The sequence below is a fragment of the Zea mays genome, chromosome 5 (assembly GCF_902167145.1).
Source record: "Zea mays cultivar B73 chromosome 5, Zm-B73-REFERENCE-NAM-5.0, whole genome shotgun sequence".
In the NCBI taxonomy this organism is placed as follows: domain Eukaryota; kingdom Viridiplantae; phylum Streptophyta; class Magnoliopsida; order Poales; family Poaceae; genus Zea; species Zea mays.
In genome coordinates this window covers 72,147,578-72,167,481 of record NC_050100.1, presented here as the reverse complement: position 1 = coordinate 72,167,481, position 19,904 = coordinate 72,147,578, and the positions used below count along the sequence as shown (strand labels likewise).

The following is a 19,904-nucleotide window of genomic DNA, read 5'->3' as shown; positions in this document are numbered from 1 at the left end:
GTTCCCGACATGAACGTAAATGCATTTTAATAGATTCATCTACATATTGCTTTAACTGATCTCCTCGTTGATCCATGAAAGTTGTAAGGGATAGATCTGGAGCACTTACAGCAGGACCCTGAAGTGGAGGTAGGAGAGATTCCATATCCATCTCCCCTTGACGGATAATCTTCTGGTGGAGATCCACCGTGAAGTGTGAAAAGTACTTTTCTGCCGCCTCCTTGCGCCGTTCGGAGAGTTTATGCAGCAGTTCCGCCTCCTCCTTGTCGTGTTGTTCGTTCCATTGCTGCGTCACCTCCTTCTCATCGCGCATTACGAGGTCGTCAAAATGGTCTTTGGTCATCAGCCGGGAGCGCCTCCATGGCCGGCTTGATGATGTTGCTGGTGGAGATCTTGGTGTGATCCTTAGAACCGACCATCTGTGGGTCGATTTTTAGCAAATCTAGACGCCTATTCCCCAGCGGAGTCGCCAAAAAGTGTGTTGACACCTTTTCGGGCGCCAATCACTATAATGAGAACCGGCGGCGGTACTCTCTGCATAGGCGCAGACGGTCCGCGACCAGGGGTCGGACGGTCCGCGACCTGGTGCAGGGCTTGGGTTCCCTGCCTGACGTGTCGGACGGTCTGTGCCCTGGGGCCAGACGGTCCGCACGTGCGCAGGGGCGGTGGAGTTCACCAGCGACACCTGGATCTCGCTCCCGGGAGGGACCCCATCGGGGAGGAGAGATCCTAGGTGTTGTCTAGGCTCGGCAGGCTGACCTAGACTCCTCTGATCGACGTAGAGCCGAAGAGAAGCGAAGAATTTAGGGATTAAGAGGCTAAACTAGGGCTAAACTAGAACTAATCCTAATGCATAAGGTAAAAACGAGAACTAGACTTGATTTGATCGATTGTTGGGGGTTCAATCGGTCGTAGCACTTCATCCATATAAAGGGGAGGTCTGGATCCGCTACAAACTGTTTCCCGAGCTAATCCCGCGGTTTTAGGTAACAAATCCCGCGATAAACTAGGAACCCTAACTGACTCTGCACACACGCGGACCGTCCGCGCTACCATTTTCTGTGTTCAACAAATAGTATATGCAAATACAATAGTGGACCGTACCTCGTTCCACCTCCGGTGTGTCTAGGAAGGCTGATCATAATTCATGCATGAGCCGCTAGTATAGTCATGCAAATGTGGCACCTGTCTACCATATAGCTCTATGTATAAAAAAAACTATTAATAGCCCGTTTGGTTCCCTAGAATTGGTCCAAATTGAATCAAATTCCATGTCTGGGCCTGTTTGGATCCCCTTAGAATTGAATTGGCCATTTCAGCCCATTTCTCGTCCCTGGAAATTTAGCCTTGACTCATTTCAGACCATCACCCATCGGAAAGCGTCAGAAAGTGGCTAGGGTTAGCCGCCCCACTCCCTGCTCGCGGCATCGCTCACCGCTCACGCTGCCCTGCGACCTGCACCTGGTGTTCTTCCTGTTCGTGGCGGCGCCCAGCGTGGCGTGCCTGGCGTGGGCGCGACGAGTTCGGCTACGGCTCCCGCGTCGCCTACTTCATCTCCGACACCTGCGACGACGACCTCGCCAAGCTGCTCGAGGAGTACAACGAGGCTACCAAGGACCGCCTCCAGTCGCTCAAGATCTGGTATCCCTTCTATGTATCCCTTCTAAATTCTAAAAGTAACAAGCAGCAGAAGAAGATCCGGTATCCAGTCGCTCAAGAATAACAGTTTGCTACAGAATTTGACAACATCCAATTGGTCGGGGTAGAATTTAACAGTCAGGTGATGGTTGGTATACTACTTGTCTGTCTAATTGAGTCATCCGGTCTAGTAGCATTATGACTAGAATAGATTTGATGCATCAGAATTCAGGAGCAAGAATTTCCAGGGCATATCAGGGGAGTAAAGTGCACAAATATAGTCCCATCAGTTCTCTTTCCCCCACATATTGCTTTCACGCTAATTGAAACACAAGAGAAGTTATTATCAGGCCAGAAGTTAGAACCCACGTCTTGTTATCAACAATGATGTAGGTCTGTAGGTGAAGGGAGAATTCCCATCCTGTTGTACAGTTTTTTCATCAGATGTAACTATCTGACTTGTGGCGATTCATTGTGTAGGCATCTGATTGATGTACAGTTTATCATATTCAACCTGTTGAGTTTCAGTTTTTTTACTTGTCTGTTGTTCTAATATCTTCTTTTTCTTCTTCCTTTGTGCGTTAAGTAATGTTTCCAACAAATCATTTGCAGGAGTGCTAAAACAGCTCGCTGTTTTGGGATTTGCCGCCTCAAGTTTCATCTAGCTACCTCGAACAAATCCTTCAATCTCCATGGCTACATCGGTACTTCTCCTATTCCACCTTGTGCTCCTACTAGTAGTGTTTTTATTCTTGAGTAGAGCATTTTGCTTTCAACTAGCATGTCTAATTGCATATAAATTACTTGTTCTAGATATCAACTCAATATACTAACGAGGAGGAAATTAAAAGGAAGAGAAAGAAGCGAAAGAGAGTTGTTGTATTAGCTGTGTCTATTATGGCTATTATTGCAAATCGGTATCAACGGAGGAGACCTAGACACATCGTAGATGCTAACGAAGTTCAAGAGAGAAATGTCGAGTCCAGAAAACAAATGCTACGTAATATGTACCAGGGTTCAAATGTCTATTGCTATGACAGTTTGCGCCTAACTAAGAGATCTTTTAGTGACTTGAGTGCCATCTTACGGGAAAAGAGTGGCCTACAGGATACCTTAAATGTGTCAGTAGAAGAAAAGCTTGCAATTTTTCTGCTTATAGTAGGTCATAACACCAAAATGAGGTTGATCCGTAGCACTTATGGGTGGTCTCTTGAACCAATCAGTCGACACTTCAACGAAGTGCTTAGAGGGATTCTATTTTTAAGTCATGAGTTCATCAAGCTTCCTAATCCAGAAACCACTCTACCTGAGGATCCAAAGTGGAAATGGTTTGAGGATTGTCTAGGTGCACTAGATGGCACACATATCGATGTGAATGTTCCATTGACTGACCAAGGTAGGTATAGAAATAGGAAGCAACGAATCACCACTAATGTATTAGGGGTTTGTGATCGACAAATGAAGTTTTTGTATGTCTTGGCTGGATGGGAAGGGTCGGCTTCGGATTCACGCATACTACGTGATGCCATGTCACGGGAGGACTCATTTGTTGTTCCTAGTGGTAAATACTATCTAGTGGATGCTGGATATACAAATGGTCCGGAATTTCTTGCCCCGTACCGATCTACACGGTACCACTTGAATGAATGGGCTATTCAAGGCAACAATCCATCTACTGCGAGAGAGTTATTCAACCTACGCCATGCAACGGCTAGGAATGTGATAGAGAGAACTTTTGGGCTATTGAAGATGAGATGGGCAATCTTGAGGACCAGCTCATATTTTGATTTAGAAAACCAGGTATAACATAGTAGGTATTCAATTGAAATTCAATCGTTAGTTTTAAAATTGTGTATTGATTTAGCCATATTATTCTTTGCAGATTAGGATCATCCATGCTTGCTGCATATTGCATAATTTTTTAAGAGATAGACAAAGAGATATGGACGATATTCTAATACATGAAGTTGATAGTCTCATCTCTGCTGCTCCTGCTGAAAATCAAGGAGAAATGAGTCTGATTACGCATGTTCAATCAACTAATGAGTGGGGTAATTTTAGAGACACCAAAGCTAGTGAAATGTTTGTTGATTATCAAGCGAGGCGTGGTCAAAGCTCATAGTTGTATGCTTCTGTTTTCTATGTCTTTGTCATTTATGAATTTTTGTGTTTGTGTTTTTTATATGTGTGGTTCTTTGATTGTAGGACAAGAAAACAAGGGGCTATGTTCCTTGGAATGATGAGATGGATAAGGTACTCCTTGATACGTTTGTGGACTATTACAATAAAGGTGATAGATGTCAGAATGGGTGGAAGTCTCATGTATACACAGCTGCTGTGAAGAATGTTTGTGAGAAGTGCAATGTCACCATTACAAAGGAAAATATTAGCTCTCGCAGCAAGACCTTTGATAAGCACTACAATATCATTAATGGTTTGTTGTCCACTAGTGGTTTTGGATGGGATTGGGAGAAGAACAAGCTCAAAGTTGATAGTGACACTGTATGGGATGAGTATGTTGAGGTAAGAAAATTTTTGCAGTTCAATTTTTGCAGTTCAATTGTTGCAGTTCAATTTTTGTTGTCCACTAGTGCCTAGCTAGATAGAGGCCTGTTAATTATCTTATGCAAGAGTCGTTTCCTGCCAGCCTATCTACTTACACACCACAGCATATTGAGACTTGACATAGAGAGAGGGTTGGCATAAAAAACCATATTCCCATCAATCAAATAAATTATTGTCAGGCACTTTCAGACATTCATACCCACCTGTTTGTTCATATCCTTGGCAGCACTTTCAGACCATATTCCCATACACACATAAGTTTAGCTTGGCTGCTTAGGCCTGTCTTGTTGGGCTGCTTAGGCATGTACATATGAGTGTACATTTAGCTGTCGTGTACATATGAGTGTATATTTAAGTGTACATATGAGTGTGTATGCTTTTAATAATACCTTTTTTAGAGATTGCTTACCATCGTGCCATATATGTTGCACAGTTCTTATTTTTACTCTAAATTGGTCATACATGCTACTGTTGCTTAGTAGTTTATTTCATTTTTTTGCAGCTTAGTTTATGTTTCAATTCCAAGTTTATTTGTTGATGTATCTTTGCAACAATTTTTTTGTAGAGGAATAAGGAAGCAAAAGGATATAGACATAAGGTTGTGAAGTTTTGGGATCTACTGAGCCTAGTGTACAATAAAGACCAAGCAAATGGAGAGGGTGCTAAAACAGCAGCTGAAAGTTCAAAGGAAATGGCAAAAGAGAATGATACCGGAGGCAAGGATGCTCCATATTCTGTATCTTCCTCGAGTAGTTTAAAAAGACAAAGATCAGATGATTCATTTAACTCTATATGGTGTGATAAGTTTGACATGCTTACATCTGCATTGAAAGATGATGGTCCAAAGCTACCCTCTTCCGCCGAAGTTCTCGCCGCATTACAAGAGGTTGAAGGACTTGATGAAGACACAGAACTTGAGCTTTATGACATCCTCACCTCTAATGCACGCAAGTTTGAGTCAATGATGGCACTCCCAATGGAAAGGAGGAAGAGGTGGCTTATGATGCAGCTAAGGAAGTGAAACAACTTGTATGTGAACTTAGATCTCTGTGTTGAACTGATTGTGTGAACCTGTCTTTGTGAAACTTTTGTGTGCAAACTTGTTGGCTATGTGAAACTGTTGTGTGCGAACTTGATGGCTTTATGAAACTGCTATGTGAAGATTTGATGTATTTGTAGAACTTTTATGTGCGAATTTGATGACTTTGTGAAATTGTTATGTGTGACTTGCCTTTGTGGAACTGTTATTTGTGAACTTAATAGTTTCTGGTAGTTGTAAATTGTTCATGCTCATTTTTAAGCAGATGCAAAGTCAAGAGATCCTTGTTTGTATTCAAATTCAAATTCTGTGTGCAAAGTATCCAAACAACATCTAGAATTTAATTCTAGGAATTCAATTGCTTGTACAACCAAACAAAAATAATGGAATTGAATCACTTTCTAGTCGATTGAATTCTATATAATTCATTTCTTGGAATTTATTTCTTGGAAAAGGTTTCATTTCTAGGCATCCAAACGGGCCGTAAGTGAATATTGTCTAGATCTGGGAGAGAAAGTCAATTAACAAAAAATAGTTTTATAAATTAGATAATAGAGGAAAACAATGTACATCGAACAGACTACCATCGCCACCCTTCTAGTTTTGGCTTCACGCTGTCTATTAGGTTCTCAGCTGGTCGAAGGGGCAGTGTTTACTTATATGAACTCGCAACAACTTCATAGCATGATTTAGATTATTTGATGATTTGGTGCCTGCAAGATCCACTTGAAAGATTGAGACGGTGCATGTGCTACCGCTCAAGGATTGCTACATTTTTTTCTCTACCATGTACTTGTCAGTAATCAGTAATTATTGTAAAAAATGTCGTGTTAGCATCGCAATGGAAGTACCAAGAGACTCTACAAAACTTTCATCATGTGCAGCAAACTGAGAACATGGCGGTAAAAATGTTGATTTCTTCACATACTAATTTCGTTCTCGAATATTTTCCGTCGGCTAGTTTATTTTTGAACTAAAAGGCTAGTTTATTTTTGAACTAAAACACGATAAATAAAAAAGAACGAATGGAGTATGATTTATATTGGATGTGGCTTTAGAAAAAAAAAACTTACTTTATCTTCACTGAGAGATGTGTCGATCGTATGATAGCAATTGAATTAGCACAAGTGTTGATAGTTCACAACATGAATCTACCTAATTTGCATCGGTCAAAGGTTCACAAAGATTAGCGTTTGTGCAAAAGGTAGCTAATTTTCATCAATAATATCTAATTTTCTATCCACAGATGACTCTCACATACCAAATGGTAAAAATAGTTTATTTTCACGAACGAACAACAAAAGTTAGCTATTTTTTGTTAGCCAAACCCGACCCACAAAAATTAGCTAATTTTCCGTCTGGTACTATGCACAGAAATTATCAAATTTCCATCAACGGCCCATTAGCTAGACTAATTTCCATCAGCTATAAATAGCCCATAAAAATTAGCACTGCTATTTTCTGTCAACTATGATCAGCCTAGTTGGTCTAATTTTCGTGGCCCAACAGAGCGAGCGGAAATTAGTATTATAAGCACCAAAAGTGCTACAATTTGACCATTTGTATCCATCCACAACATATAACTTTCTCTACACTCAAAACATTACACCTAACTTTCTCTACACTCAAACGTTGTACACCAGCTGCATAAATCAAAGAATCGGCCTTTTCGTTCCCTCAAACTGCATTCCTTTCTTCGACTCAAGTGGAGGGGAGGGGGGAGGGGGCAACTGATGCCATAATCAGCCGCGGTCCTATCTATCATTGATCATGCAGAGGTAACCACCCCCTGCATTCCGCTCCAAGGGATACCTAGCGGCACCTTTCATGTCCTCGAGGTGCTTCATGGCAGCATCTCGTAGACCAGATCTGTTTGGCGCCTTCCCTTTCCTGCGCTTCTTTATCATGGTGCAAGTCCCCAGAGGATCATCACTTCCAGCACCAGGTCTCCTGCAGCGACAATTCCAAGTTTGAGCTTTCGATGCAGTTACCATCAGTTTTGCTTACACAGCACCGAGATTCAAGCAGATACAAACACTCAAGAAACAACTGCAACTATCCTTACGAGCAGACGAAATAGCTTGAGAAAGGAAGGAAGGCCCCAAAACTTACTTCAACAACTTCTCGGAAGCAACTCTAGCAGCCTCGATGGTAGCCTTGGTAGGCAGCCACCTCACTGTCCTGCCAGGATCTCCTCGCATCGGTGAATGGATTTTCACCAGCTGCACATGATTTTCTTTTCACATCAATACACCACATGGGTAACAAACAAAATAGCATAGCATCATGGGTGCAAACAGTTCTGTTAGCTAACATTAGAGCAAGAAAGGAACTCACACCAAGACATTCCATCATCTGATAATATGCTCTACCATGTAGTGGAGTGTGTCCCTTTCTTACCTCTGAGAAGTACCTTGTCCTGAAAGATAACTTCAGCTGTAAGCACAGAACTGTAGACTAGAATTTTTTATTGTCACTGCGTGGAGATCGACATGCACTAACCATTCCTTGTAACCTGGGTCTACGGTGAAGCCATACATATCAACACTGTCACAGATGGAGAGGGCAAATTCAAGAGCTTTAAGCCCGGTTCCTTTAGCTGAGGAACCAAATGATGTGCCTAGCATGAGGTATACTGGATTGGTTATTGGAAGTTCCTACATAGCAAGAGTTCCAGCAGCCAGATAAGAAAATACAGAACATGTACTCAAGGTGGCCTGATTTCTAACATCGAAGCTAAATTACCCGAATCATTTGGTTCATGATATCATGTATTGTCGTCTTAACGATCAGTGCCTCTTTTTTTGTTTCTGCAACCATAAAAATCAGCATGCCTTTTCATATTTGTATCTCACTGATAGGGGACAAAATATAGATGGCAGACTTACCATCTAACTCAACAACTTTATCTAGTGCCTTTGCGGATCCTCTATTCAGAAGGCGAAATGTACTCTTTCTACCAACATATTCAGTGTAATTCTGCATATGGATATATTGAACGAGTTGAGGGCATATCCAAATGTAGGGGAAAAACCGACCAGCTAACAGATCATCTTAACAAACCTGGGTGGGTGCACCATTTTCTCTGAAGACAGCATCATAAGAATCAATTTCATCCCCAAATTTAGTTTTGAGAAGATCACCTGAGTTCCCAACAACAGCACATCGACCAAAGTGGCGAGGAACGTATGGTGATGTCTCAGGTAGAACTAGTGAGAGCTTTTCCATGCAGAGGCTTCTGTTCTGGCACTTATTCCTGCAACCTCAGAACCAAATATGCTCAGTAATCTATTGGAGTTAAACCACACCTAATAAGTCTAGGTGAAATGGCAAAGACTTGTATCTACCCACAGAAGGATTCCTTTGTTGATTCTTCTCCATGCATATTCCTCCCAGCCATTTGGCAAAGCATCAATGTACTCCTTTGTGAGTACTGTTGTACTGTTCCGGACCTGGGAGAGAAAAACTATTAAGTGACCATATTGATAGCTAATCATGTAGCCGTGAAGAACTATAGACCAACGTTGCAGTATAGTATATGTTATGGTGCTTATGAAATTCAGATGGGGCTCTTGCACCGTCTACAGCAGATACTCGCTTCTTTTCCTGATGGGTGCGCTCCATCAAGATGGCGCCTAAGTAAGTGCGGAAAGGGCTCAACACTTTGTTCATTTTGGTGGCTTGGGAGATTTGAAAATTCAGGAACTCTCATGTGTTTTGAGGGCTGTCAGCCGGATGTTAGGCGGGTTCTCCAGCTAATAGAAGAGGAAGGTTTGCTTTGGTGTAGGGCCGGAGCTGCCAACCTCCAGGAGCTATATAGAAGGTCGTGGGACCTAGCCGGGTAGGGCTGTTGGTCCGGGTCGTGACTCCTCTTTGGGTACTCCCGTGTTGGGTGTGTGCGGTGTTTCAGGTGGGGCGTTTCTGCCTACCCGATGTATTTTTTTTTCTTCTTAAATGAAACGACACGCGGTTCTCCTGCGTGGTTCGGAAAACAAATTCAGATGGGACGGTTCAAAAGTGACAAGAGTATGACTTTGTCAACATTGCCAATGCTGCATCATATGACTTTTGAAAGCAGCGTTATATGGTGTTGGATTTATTGGGTTCATTAATCACATAGGCTTATGAACACAAAGTATGCTCACGTGCTCCCATGAGGCCACAGCTTCACACAGATTGAACTCAAACGACAGACTTTCAGCCTTATGGGTGATTGGATCTCTCTGCAAAAAAAAAGGCCCATAAGAGCTACAAAAATGATCATAGACATGAGGCAGGCAAGCCTAGTTATGAGAGAAGGTCGACAGAGTAAATACTATAATTTGCTGGCTGAACATGCAGCAGGGTTTCAAAAGCATAAGATGCTAGGTAAGCACAGAACCAAATGTACTTTGCGATCTGTTTCTTAGTAAGGCTAAAATGGGAAAAGTCCTACCTGTATCAAGTAAAAGCTTTGCCTGTAATAACACGGCGAGAAATCACTTACCCACTTAGAAACTGTGTCACTTGGGTATTGTATCACAACACGACAGTAGTCCTCCCCGGTCACGGCTTTCAGTCCTAGCCCATTTGCATCCTGCAGTTACTTTTAAGCAAGTGAGGTTTGTCTGTCTGAACCAAGACAGCAAAGAAGATCCTGAAGCTGCTGACACTGCAAATCTATGCAGCCACTGTCATCCAATTCAACTACAGATACGCTACAATCCATGAAATCTTATTTCACGCCAGAACAAAGACCTCACTGTCACAGTGCTACCTCCTACACTAAACAGTGAACCTCGGACTCGGAACAATTGGCGCACGGAACCAAGAATCTCGAGGCAACCACGTTCCCAATCCGCCACAGCTCGTGGTTGTGACGAAGTAGTGCCCCCATACCCAGAGGCGAAAACGACAATGCGGCACGAGATGAGCAGGAACACCAGTAAGGCAAATCGAACCGTAATCAGCCCAGAGGGAGGCATACGAGCAAGACCATACCACGCACTTGCTGAAGCCACCCCGCAGCGCGGCGAGCGCCGCCAGGTCCGCCTCCGAGAGCCGAGAGCCGCTATCTGCACGCACGCACCCACCCACCCACCCGTTCAGCTGTCAGGGATCTCCTGCGCGACACGCGAACTGGAACACGAGAGGGAAAGAGAGAGGAGCGGGACGGGGGCATTACGTGAGGAGGAGACGCCGGAGAGGTAGAAGAGGATGGCGGTGAGCCCCGAGAAGATGGCCGCTGCGAGCGCGAGCGGGAGCACCCGCAGCGCCGGAGCAGCCCTAGGTGGCATCCTTGCGCGGTGTGCCGCCTCTTGCCGGAGCAGGACGGAGAGTGGGGAGGAGCATCTTTCCCAGTTGCACGTTAAGTCTTTGTGGGCCTCTTCTGGCTTTACTTGCGTGGGCCGTACACGGTGGGCTCAACTTAGCCACTCTGCAAACAGCCCAGTTTCTTTAACGGGCCTAGTAATAATCAGCTCCATTCATTATCTCCTGCTCTGCGTCGATTTATGCTGTATTTGAAATCTATAGAGCTAATAGTTAACCTACTAATAAATTATTAACTAGATTTAATAAACTAATAAATTAATTATTAGCCATTAGCTAACTATTAGCTCCAAACAGGGCCTTAATACGTTCAGGTCACAAGCCCATCTATTCCATCGTCTAAAATGTCTAAAATGTAAACGTTGCGCTCTATATAGACTTTTGTTTAAATAAGAAAATTGTTCAGACGTACTCTAAACCTTTACAATAATTTGTGCTCTATTTGAACTGATCATTATGCTCGATTTCAATGTGTCTACCATGTAACTTGTAAAAATAGCAACCACAATTTAATCCCCACACCATCTCTCGTGAGGTGGCTAGGGTAATACCAAACCCTAGCCACTGTCACCGTCCCTTCCTATCTCTCTTCATCTTGCCTCCACCAAAGTGAGTGTTAGGAAATGTGAGCCCAAACGGCCCATGCCGGCCCAGGTGTCTTAAGGGAAACAATACAAAGAAGGAGGGAGGTGACGAGAAAGGCATCGAGGAATCATTTTGAAAACCTAAACTCTCTATCTTTGTATCTTCTTCCTCCCTTCTCTCATGTACCCGGATTCTCTTCCATTCTATTCACTTGCTGCTATTGGTTTGAGTTTGAGAGATTAGTGTTGCTAACAATTGGTATCAAAGGGTACGATTCTCGACTTCAATCTGCCTAACGTCATGACTCTCGACTTCAAACTCATCCTCGACGAGTTCAACCGAAGGTTCGATGAGATGGATGCTCGACTCGACCTGCGCTTCGCCAGGCTGCAGCAGCTGCAAGCTAAGGAGGTGGACGAGTCGTACCGTGACGCGGTGAGCCCACTACCTCCTCTACCCATAGTCTATGAGCCCTAACGCGAGGCAAGCCATCTGCCTCCCGTCCACGACAACGTTGCGGGGGTGGTGTCCACGGGCTCGGATGACGACCTCGACCTGCAGCAGATCGCCAAGGAGTCGTCCGTGTCCTCGTCGCCGCGTCACAGCTCGAGAGACGTCGTCCGAGCTACCTCAAGCATGGATGTACCCGACGACACGCACACCAAGTGTTCAATGATGGTCCTCAACCACGGTGCCTACTACGTTCCCAACACTCGTCTCTGCCTAATGCGGAGGTCCAGCGCAGCACCATATTCCACTTCATGCCTAAGGATTAATTGGTTGGAATCTATTGTTAATACCGTCGTCGCGTGCTGGGAAGATGTCACATCCGGTTTTTGGAAGGCAAACGAATGCAAACCATGTATGTGCCAAGATTAGAAACTCACGTACACAACGATTACATAATTGGACATCATCACACAATGCTCGAAATAAATAGCGGAAAGGTACTTGATTACATCAAGATGTCCAAGACATCCACAGAGTCTATTACACATTGTCTTTAACATAACTATCAAAGTGCAGAAATACGGAACGTAGAAGCTAAGCCTACACAGGCAGCTGACTGGGGGTTTGCCACTAAGAAGGAACCAGAACTCGTCATAGTCCTGAAACTCCTTGAAGTCTTCCATGTTGCCAGCATCACCTCCTGAGCATTGAGTACAGTGGGGACAACCTGGGGTGGGGGTGGTGTGTAAAGCAAGGGTGAGTACACATCAACGTACTCAGCAAATGTCTCGTTTGGCTAAAGTGGACTAGCTATATATGGAGTTGAGGTTAAGCCGTTGCTTTTAGTTGGTCAAATATTTATTATTGTTAGTAGATCCAAGTTTTAGTAATAAACCCAGTTATTTCCCAGAAGTACCTCCTCAAAAGAGGAAATACTAGAGATCAGATTTTATAACATCATTATTAACCATCATCATAAAAGTATCCAAAGTTCTTCTAATCAAAGAGGATCCCAAGGCTGCTCTTAACCGTGAGCTTGACTGATATACCAGTTTCTAACACTCTGCAGAGGTTGCACACTTTACCCACAAGTTGTGATCCCTTTATGCCTCGGGTCGATCAAACCCTTAAACACTACCAAGGTGAGTCGGCAAGGTTTCACTACGTAGCCTTTACAAAGACTCCCCTGGTGCATAGCTGCTCGTTAGGTTTCGCCAGTCGTACAAACGCAGTACACCTCCCCAAGGTGGGTGACTAACAAAACTAAATCGAATGAACCTCTGCACCCCAACCTTGGCAGAGCGAGCACTATGCCCCCAGGTTCATCTAATTAATCAGCTAAGGGCGTCCCATTTCACCCTCATGGTTGTACTGTTATCCCGGGTGGTCACTCCACGAACAGGTCCTTACAGAGAGGTACTCGGGAAAAAGGCCTGAGCCCCATAGATTATCATAAGCTCATCAACATAATCAGGATAACAGTATCGTATCATAAATGTTCACATCATGTTCATTGGTTAAAGTTAAGGCAATAGCAAAATGCTAACCATGATAACCCAAAAGGTAAACAAGGATAAGTAAATACAGACCAGTCAATCCTTAGGTTTCATAAAGTAATGTGAGATAGTGAATCATAAAGTATGTAGGACATAATAGGTCAGAGGACATTTGCCTTCACCAGGTTGTTGCTCAGGGAGGTCTCCAACAACACACTCAGGAACCTCGGACTGCTCGTTGTCTAAATAAAGCGAGCATGCATTCAATACATTTGGAAAGTACAAATGAACAACACACCAAACATGTACAAACATAGGAATACATCTCAAAAGGCACAATACTACATAAGGGATAATGGGTTCAAAGCATAACATAAACTATAACATAAACCAACTTCATTTGGAAATAGATTATTACTTCTCTAAGTGTTACTCACAAATACATAGCATAGTTCAATTTATTTTATTGTGACCTAAAAATTAGAACAAAGATGAATTCATGTAATACACATTATTAATCTTACAAGATTAAACATGCTTTAATCTCTAGGGTTTTCTCTTTTATTTTATTAAATAAACAAATCTAAACATATTCTAGTTCATAGTTAACTATAAAATTAGAAAACACAGAATGTAAATGGAACTAATTTATTTAAACAGAGAATAATTCTATGAACATTTTGCAATTTGAATCACTAAATTTGGAGTTCATATGTAAAAGATATGAAATAAACAAGTTTAGGAGTTGAAAATACAAAATTAAGCCCTATTCTGTAATTATTTAGGCCTTGTTTGGTTAATCCCGTTACTCATGGATTGAATGGGATTGGAAAAAATTAAGAAGAAGTTTGACTTGCTTGGAATTTAAACCCACCCAATCCCACTTAATCCACATGGATTGAGAGCTAACCGAACAAGCCCTTAAAAGGATAGGGTCTGTTTGTAATAACTCAGAGACCTACGCGTAAAGTCTAAGGACGGCGGGTCTTAAGCAAAACAACCACAGCGAAAGGGTATCCTGGCTTCTTGGCCATCCGATCGGGAACGGACGCTCGAGATTAGAAGCGGGCGCGCGGGATCGGACGCGAGGGCTGACCAGCGGGTCCCACGCGTCAGCGGCTAGGGTATCCCCGGTGCGGGATGCGAGCACGGGCGCTCCCTGGCGGGCGGGGGCCACGGGTCGGTGACTCGAACCAACAGGGGGGAAACGGTGGGAGCCTGACAAACAGGGCCGCGGGGAGGTCGGGCCCGCTAGTCAGCGGTGGAGGGCACGCGCGGGCGTGATATCACGAGCGCGTGCTGACAGACGGGGCCCTCCAGGCACTGACCAAGAGTGGGGAAAGAAAAGGGGAGGCTGACGGGCGGGTCCTCCTTGTTAGGACCGCCATCTACCTTGGCAGTGCGCACGGCGCGAGCGCCATGGCCGGAGACGGCGACTCCGTGCGGGCGAACAGGGCACAGGGCGGCTGCGGTTAGCCGGGCGGACTCGGTTCGACGGCGCGGGACCGGAACCGACGATCACCGGTGACTAATTGATGGAACAGAGGAAATGGGAGAGAGAAGAGAAAGTCCGGCGGGGAAATTCACCTCGGGTGGAGCAGGGATGAGGACGAGGCTGGGCACAACGGTGGCGGAGCACGATCGCGGACGGCGGTCGAGCTATACCGACGACGAATTCGGGTGCAGGGGGCCTGGCGACGGGGAAGCTCCGACGGGCTTGAAGAACCGGCGCGCGCAGCTCGGGTGAGTGGGCAGAGGTGAAATGAGCGAGGCAGGGGGAAGTGGGGTGCGCGGGGACTTGTAGAGGGGGTGAGGTTGCCGGTTTGGAGCTGAGTGGCGACGTGGGCGCGGCGATCTCGGCGTGCGTGCACGGTCCGCGCAGGCGAGCGGTTGAAGGAGGATGGGGAGGGACTGGCGAGCGGGGCCCGCGGGACAGTGGCACAGACGCGCGAGCGCATAATAGGCCAAAGCGCCGACAGGGCGACCCCACCGAACAGCGAGAGGGAGAAAGGGAAGAGGGGCGCAAGTCGGCGCCGACAGGCGGGGCCCACCTGTCAGAGATCGAAGGCGTGCGGGCGAAGCTGGGCTTAGTGGGCCGACTGGGCTGCTTTCTCTTTTTCTTTTTCTCTGAATTTTCTAATTCCTTTTCTATTTCTTTTCTCTAGGGTTTTCAAATCCAAATTCAAACTAGGTTTTAAATTCAAATAAATTCAAAGTTGTGCAACACTTCAAAGAATATTTTAAGCTCAGCATGATGCAACATTTCATGACTCATAATGTTTTGGCAAAAATAAATAATTAAATCCCCCTAACTTTATGCTATTTCTACTCAAAAAGGGAAAAAGGGAGAGATATTCTAGAGAGATAAAACCTAGAGTGAGAGAGAGAAGAGTAACACATGAATTTGGGTGATAATTAGAAAGAAATTTTATACCCCCAAATTCAGGGTGTTACAGACCATCCCCCTTAAAAGAATCTCGCCCTCGAGATTCAGGGCTGGCTAGAAAAGAGCTCAGGGTACTTGGCTTTCAAATCATCTTCTCTTTCCCAGGTTGCTTCTTCTTCTGAGTGGTGACCCCATTTGACTTTGCACATCCTGATGGTACTTCTCCACGTGACCCGATCTGTTGTCTCCAGAATTTGAGTTGGCTTCTCAATATATGTCAGATCTTCTTGAACTTCAAGATCCTCTACTAGCAACTGCTCTTCTGGCACTCTCAAGCATTTCTTCAACTGAGATACATGGAACACATCATGCACAACTGACAGATTATCTGGTAAACTGAGTTGATAAACCACTTCTCCACGTCTTGTTTGAATCTGAAACGACCCAATATATCGAGGTGCTAGCTTGCCTTTGACTCCAAACCTTTTGGTTCCTCTGATGGGTGACACCTTCAAATAGACGTAGTCTCCCACTTCAAAATTGAGTTCCCTTCTTCTGGTGTCAGCATAGCTTCGCTGTCTGGACTGCGCTGCCTTCAAATTCTCTCAGACCATTCTGATGTTCTCTTCGGCTTCAAGCAAAATATCTGGTCCGAACACCTGTCTTTCATCAGGTTGGTCCCAATACAACGGAGTTCTGCAATTCCTCCCATATAGCGCTTCGAATGGTGACATCTTCAGACTGGCCTGATAGCTATTGTTGTAAGAGAATTCTGCATATGGTAATCTCTTGTCCCAACCTATCTTAGCTTGCAAAGCACAAGCCCTCAACATATCCTCTAGAATCTGATTGGTTCTCTCTATTTGACCATCTGTCTGTGAGTGATAAGCTGAGCTGAACTTCAAGTGTGTGCCCAAAGCTTCATGCAACTGCTGCCAAAAATGAGAGGTGAACTGGGTGCCTCTATCTGATACTATCTTCTTCGGAACACCATGCAAGCACACAATTCGAGCCATGTATAGTTCGGCCAACACCGCACTGTTGTAGGTGGTCTTGACTGGTATGAAATGGGCCGCCTTTGTCAAACGGTCCACTACTACTCTAATAGAGTCATAACCAGTACGAGTGTGAGGCAAACCGACTATAAGTCCATTTCAATCTCATCCCATTTCCACTGAGGAATCTGCAACGGTTGCAACAAACCTGCAGGTCTCTGATGTTCTGCTTTAATCCTCTGACAATTGTCACATACAGCCACATACTCTGCTATCTCCCTTTTCATACCGTACCACCCGAATCTTTTCTTCAGGCCTTGGTACATCTTCTCACTACCAGGGTGTATAGAGTATGCTGTCTCATGAGCTTCCTTGAGAATCAGTTCCCGGATCGATTTGATATCGGGAACACACAGTCTGTCCTTGAACCATACCACTCCTTCTACATCTTCACGGAAATCCTTGCCTTTTCCATCTATGATCAGCTGTCGGATCTCGTTGATCTTCTCGTCATCCTTCTGACCTTTCCTGATGTCTTGCTCTAGAGTGGGTTCCAACTCGATTGTCACTCCTTGAGTGTTGTTCAAAAATCTGAGACTCAATCTATCGAACTCCTTCGCTAGTTCATACGGCATCGGGTGAGCGGTCAACATATTAACTTGACTCTTTCTGCTAAGAGCATCTACAACCACATTTGCTTTGCCTGGGTGATAATGAATCTCTAGCTCATAATCCTTGATCAACTCTAGCCATCTTCGTTGTCTCATGTTTAGCTCTGACTGAGTGAATATATATTTGAAACTCTTGTGGTTCGTGTAGATATCACACTTCTGCCCATAAAGATAATGCCTCCAGGTTTTCAATGCATGAACCACGGCTGCTAATTCTAGATCATGAGTAGGATAGTTCCTCTCATGAATCTTCAACTGGCGGGATGAGTATGGCACTACTCTCCCTTCCTGCATTAACACACATCCCAGTCCGGTGTACGAAGCATCACAATATACTGAGAATGGCTTGTGAACATCTGGCAAAATCAGTATTGGTGTCGTTGTCAACTTCTCTTTCAATGTCTCAAAGGACTTCTGGCATGCTAGGGTCCACTTGAACTCAACCTTCTTTGCCAACAAGGCTGTCATTGGCCTGGCAATCTTGGAGAAACCTTCAATAAAACGCCGATAATAACCGGCCATTCTGATGAAACTCTTGATTCCTCGGACATCTTTTGGTGCTTTCCAGTCCAAGATAGTTATTACCTTCTTCGGATCTACAGCCAATACATCTTGATTTATAATGTGACCCAAGAATAGGACTTCACTAATCCAGAACTCGCACTTGCTAAGCTTGGCATATAGCTGGCAATCTCATAGCCTCTGAAGTACTTTCCTCAAATGCTCCTCATGCTCTTGCTCATTCTGGGAATATATAAGAATATCATCAATAAACACTACTATGAACTTGTTGAGGTAGTCTATGAATACACTGTTCATCAAGTACATGAAGTAGGCTGGCGCATTCGTCAAGCCAAATGACATAACCGTGAACTCATATAGTCCATACTTGGTGATGAATGTTGTCTTCGGTATATTCGAAGGTCGGATTCTAAGCTGATGGTAGCCCAACCTCAGATCTATCTTCGAGAACACACTGGCTCCTCTCAACTGATCGAATAAATCTTCAATTCTGGGCAGGGGATACTTGTTCTTTATAGTAATTTCATTCAAATCTCGATAGTCGATGCACATCCTCTTCGTGCCATCCTTCTTCTCCACAAACAGCACTGGGGCTGCCCAAGGCGAGGTACTCAGTCTGATGTAGCCTTTCTCCGACAACTCATCGATCTGCTTCTTGAGTTCCACTAACTCTGGTCCGGACACTCGATAGGCTCTCTTGGAAATAGGGCGGTGCCTGGTATAAGCTCTATGGCAAATTCAACCTTCCTTTCAGGTGGCATACCCGGTAACTCCTCGAGAAACACATCTGTAAATTCTGATACTACATTTATAACCTCTGATGGGTTAATCTCCTCAATATGGGCGGTGACTTGGTGACAACCCCCTTTCCTTGGTCCAGACAAGATCAACTGCACTAACACTTCTTCTCCTGATAAGTACACTAACTTCACCGTTCTCTTATCACAACTAAGACTGGCTTGATACTTGGTTAACCAATTCATCCCTAGGATGACATCTATAGTTGTATCCTGGTTACCCATAACTATTAAATCAGCGGGGAACTCTATCCCCCTTATTTGAACCTTTGCACTAGGGTAAAATCTATCTGTTTGGGTCCTTCCACCAACTGAACTAACTCTCATAGGTGGATACATGGGTGCTACTGGTCTATTATGTGATTCTACCCATGATGCAGTCACAAAAGAATGTGTTGCTCTAGTATCAAATAAGACATTTGCAGAATGGTACTCGACTGAAAACGTACCTAGTGCCACTCCTGGAGTCTCCTGGACTGTGTCGGCCTCCAAGTGATTCACCTTTCCATATTGGGCACGAGGTTGCTCACGGTTGTTGCCTCCTGGCTGCATTGCATTCTGCCTGACTGGGGCATTGGGAGCTGGCTACTGCTGAGCTGCTTTCTTTGGACAATGATTCGCCTAATGACCTTGTTCCCCATAGTGGAAACATGCACGACTTCCTCCTTCAGCTGGCGCTGCTTGTTTGTTCTGGTTGGTTGCTGGGGCAAAAAGACGGGCTGCCTGGTTGCTCTGACGCTGGTATTGATTTCCTCCTTGCTGGTTGTTCTGACAGTACTGTTGTTGCTGCTGAGGAAACTACCTCTGGTACTGCTGCTGCTGGTTCTGACGCTGATGCTGGTGCTGGTGACCTTGCTTGAATGGCTGAGGTGGGTTGCCTGAGTAGCGAGGACAGCTGCTACTCCCGACCTAAGATCCACCAATCTTGCGTTTCATGTCCTCTATCTCCCGACGCTTCCTTTCTGTCATGATTGCTCTGTCGATCAGATGCTGGAAGGTAGGGAAGGTGTGGTTCATCAGCTGATATTGGAGGGGATCAACCAATCCTCTCAAGAAGAGGTACTACCTCTTGGCATCCGTGTTGACATCTTCTGGGGCATAATGCGACAGCTGCAGAAACTTGTCCTTGTACTCGCTGACGGACAGGGGACCCTACTTCAAGGCGAGAAACTCCTCCTTCCTCACTATCATCAGTCCCTCGGGCACATGGTAGCGATGGAAGTTGTCCCTGAATTCTTCCCAAGTGATGGCTTCAGGGTTGGCATGGGTGGCGAGGTAAGACTCCCACCAAGACTGGGCTGCTCCCCTTAGTTGTCGGGGACCGTACAACACCTTCTCACGATCGTTGCACTGGGCAGTGTGCAACTCATGTTCCACAGTACACAACCAATCTTCGGCATCCATGGGATCAGTAGAATGGACAAAGACTGGGGGATGGCCCCTCATGAAC

At 44.8% G+C, this 19,904-nt stretch overlaps 2 protein-coding genes across 6 annotated transcripts; one reads left to right on the top strand and one right to left on the bottom strand.

Annotated features, from left to right (window-relative positions):
* The first annotated feature begins 1,783 nt into the window (after nt 1–1,783).
* Nucleotides 1,784–5,663, top strand: LOC103626530 (uncharacterized). Of its 4 annotated transcripts, none has more exons than XR_004849441.1 (4): nt 1,784–2,342; nt 2,452–3,438; nt 3,521–4,161; nt 4,769–5,010. XR_004849441.1 is itself a non-coding variant. In XM_020538410.2 (4 exons), exons 3-4 carry the CDS (start codon nt 3,883–3,885, stop codon nt 5,222–5,224), a joined length of 735 nt encoding a protein of 244 aa, XP_020393999.1. In that variant the 5' UTR covers nt 1,784–2,342; nt 2,452–3,438; nt 3,521–3,882; the 3' UTR covers nt 5,225–5,663. The 4 variants fall into 4 exon arrangements, 3 of the variants coding, with proteins under 3 accessions (XP_020393999.1, XP_008645174.1, XP_020393998.1); XM_020538410.2 differs by having other exon boundaries at nt 4,769–5,663; XM_008646952.3 differs by lacking the exon at nt 2,452–3,438 and having other exon boundaries at nt 3,844–4,161; nt 4,769–5,663.
* A 1,068-nt stretch (nt 5,664–6,731) lies between these two features.
* On the bottom strand, nt 6,732–10,575 carry LOC732744 (sialyltransferase like protein). 2 transcript variants are annotated; one of them, NM_001112373.1, is given in 12 exon segments: nt 6,755–7,192; nt 7,355–7,464; nt 7,580–7,661; nt 7,745–7,899; nt 7,988–8,052; nt 8,131–8,221; nt 8,306–8,498; nt 8,594–8,694; nt 9,388–9,465; nt 9,729–9,818; nt 10,223–10,296; nt 10,407–10,542. In NM_001112373.1, coding segments are annotated over 12 exon segments (1,347 nt in total). In that variant the 5' UTR covers nt 10,519–10,542; the 3' UTR covers nt 6,755–6,996.
* Between the last annotated feature and the right edge of the window lie 9,329 nt (nt 10,576–19,904).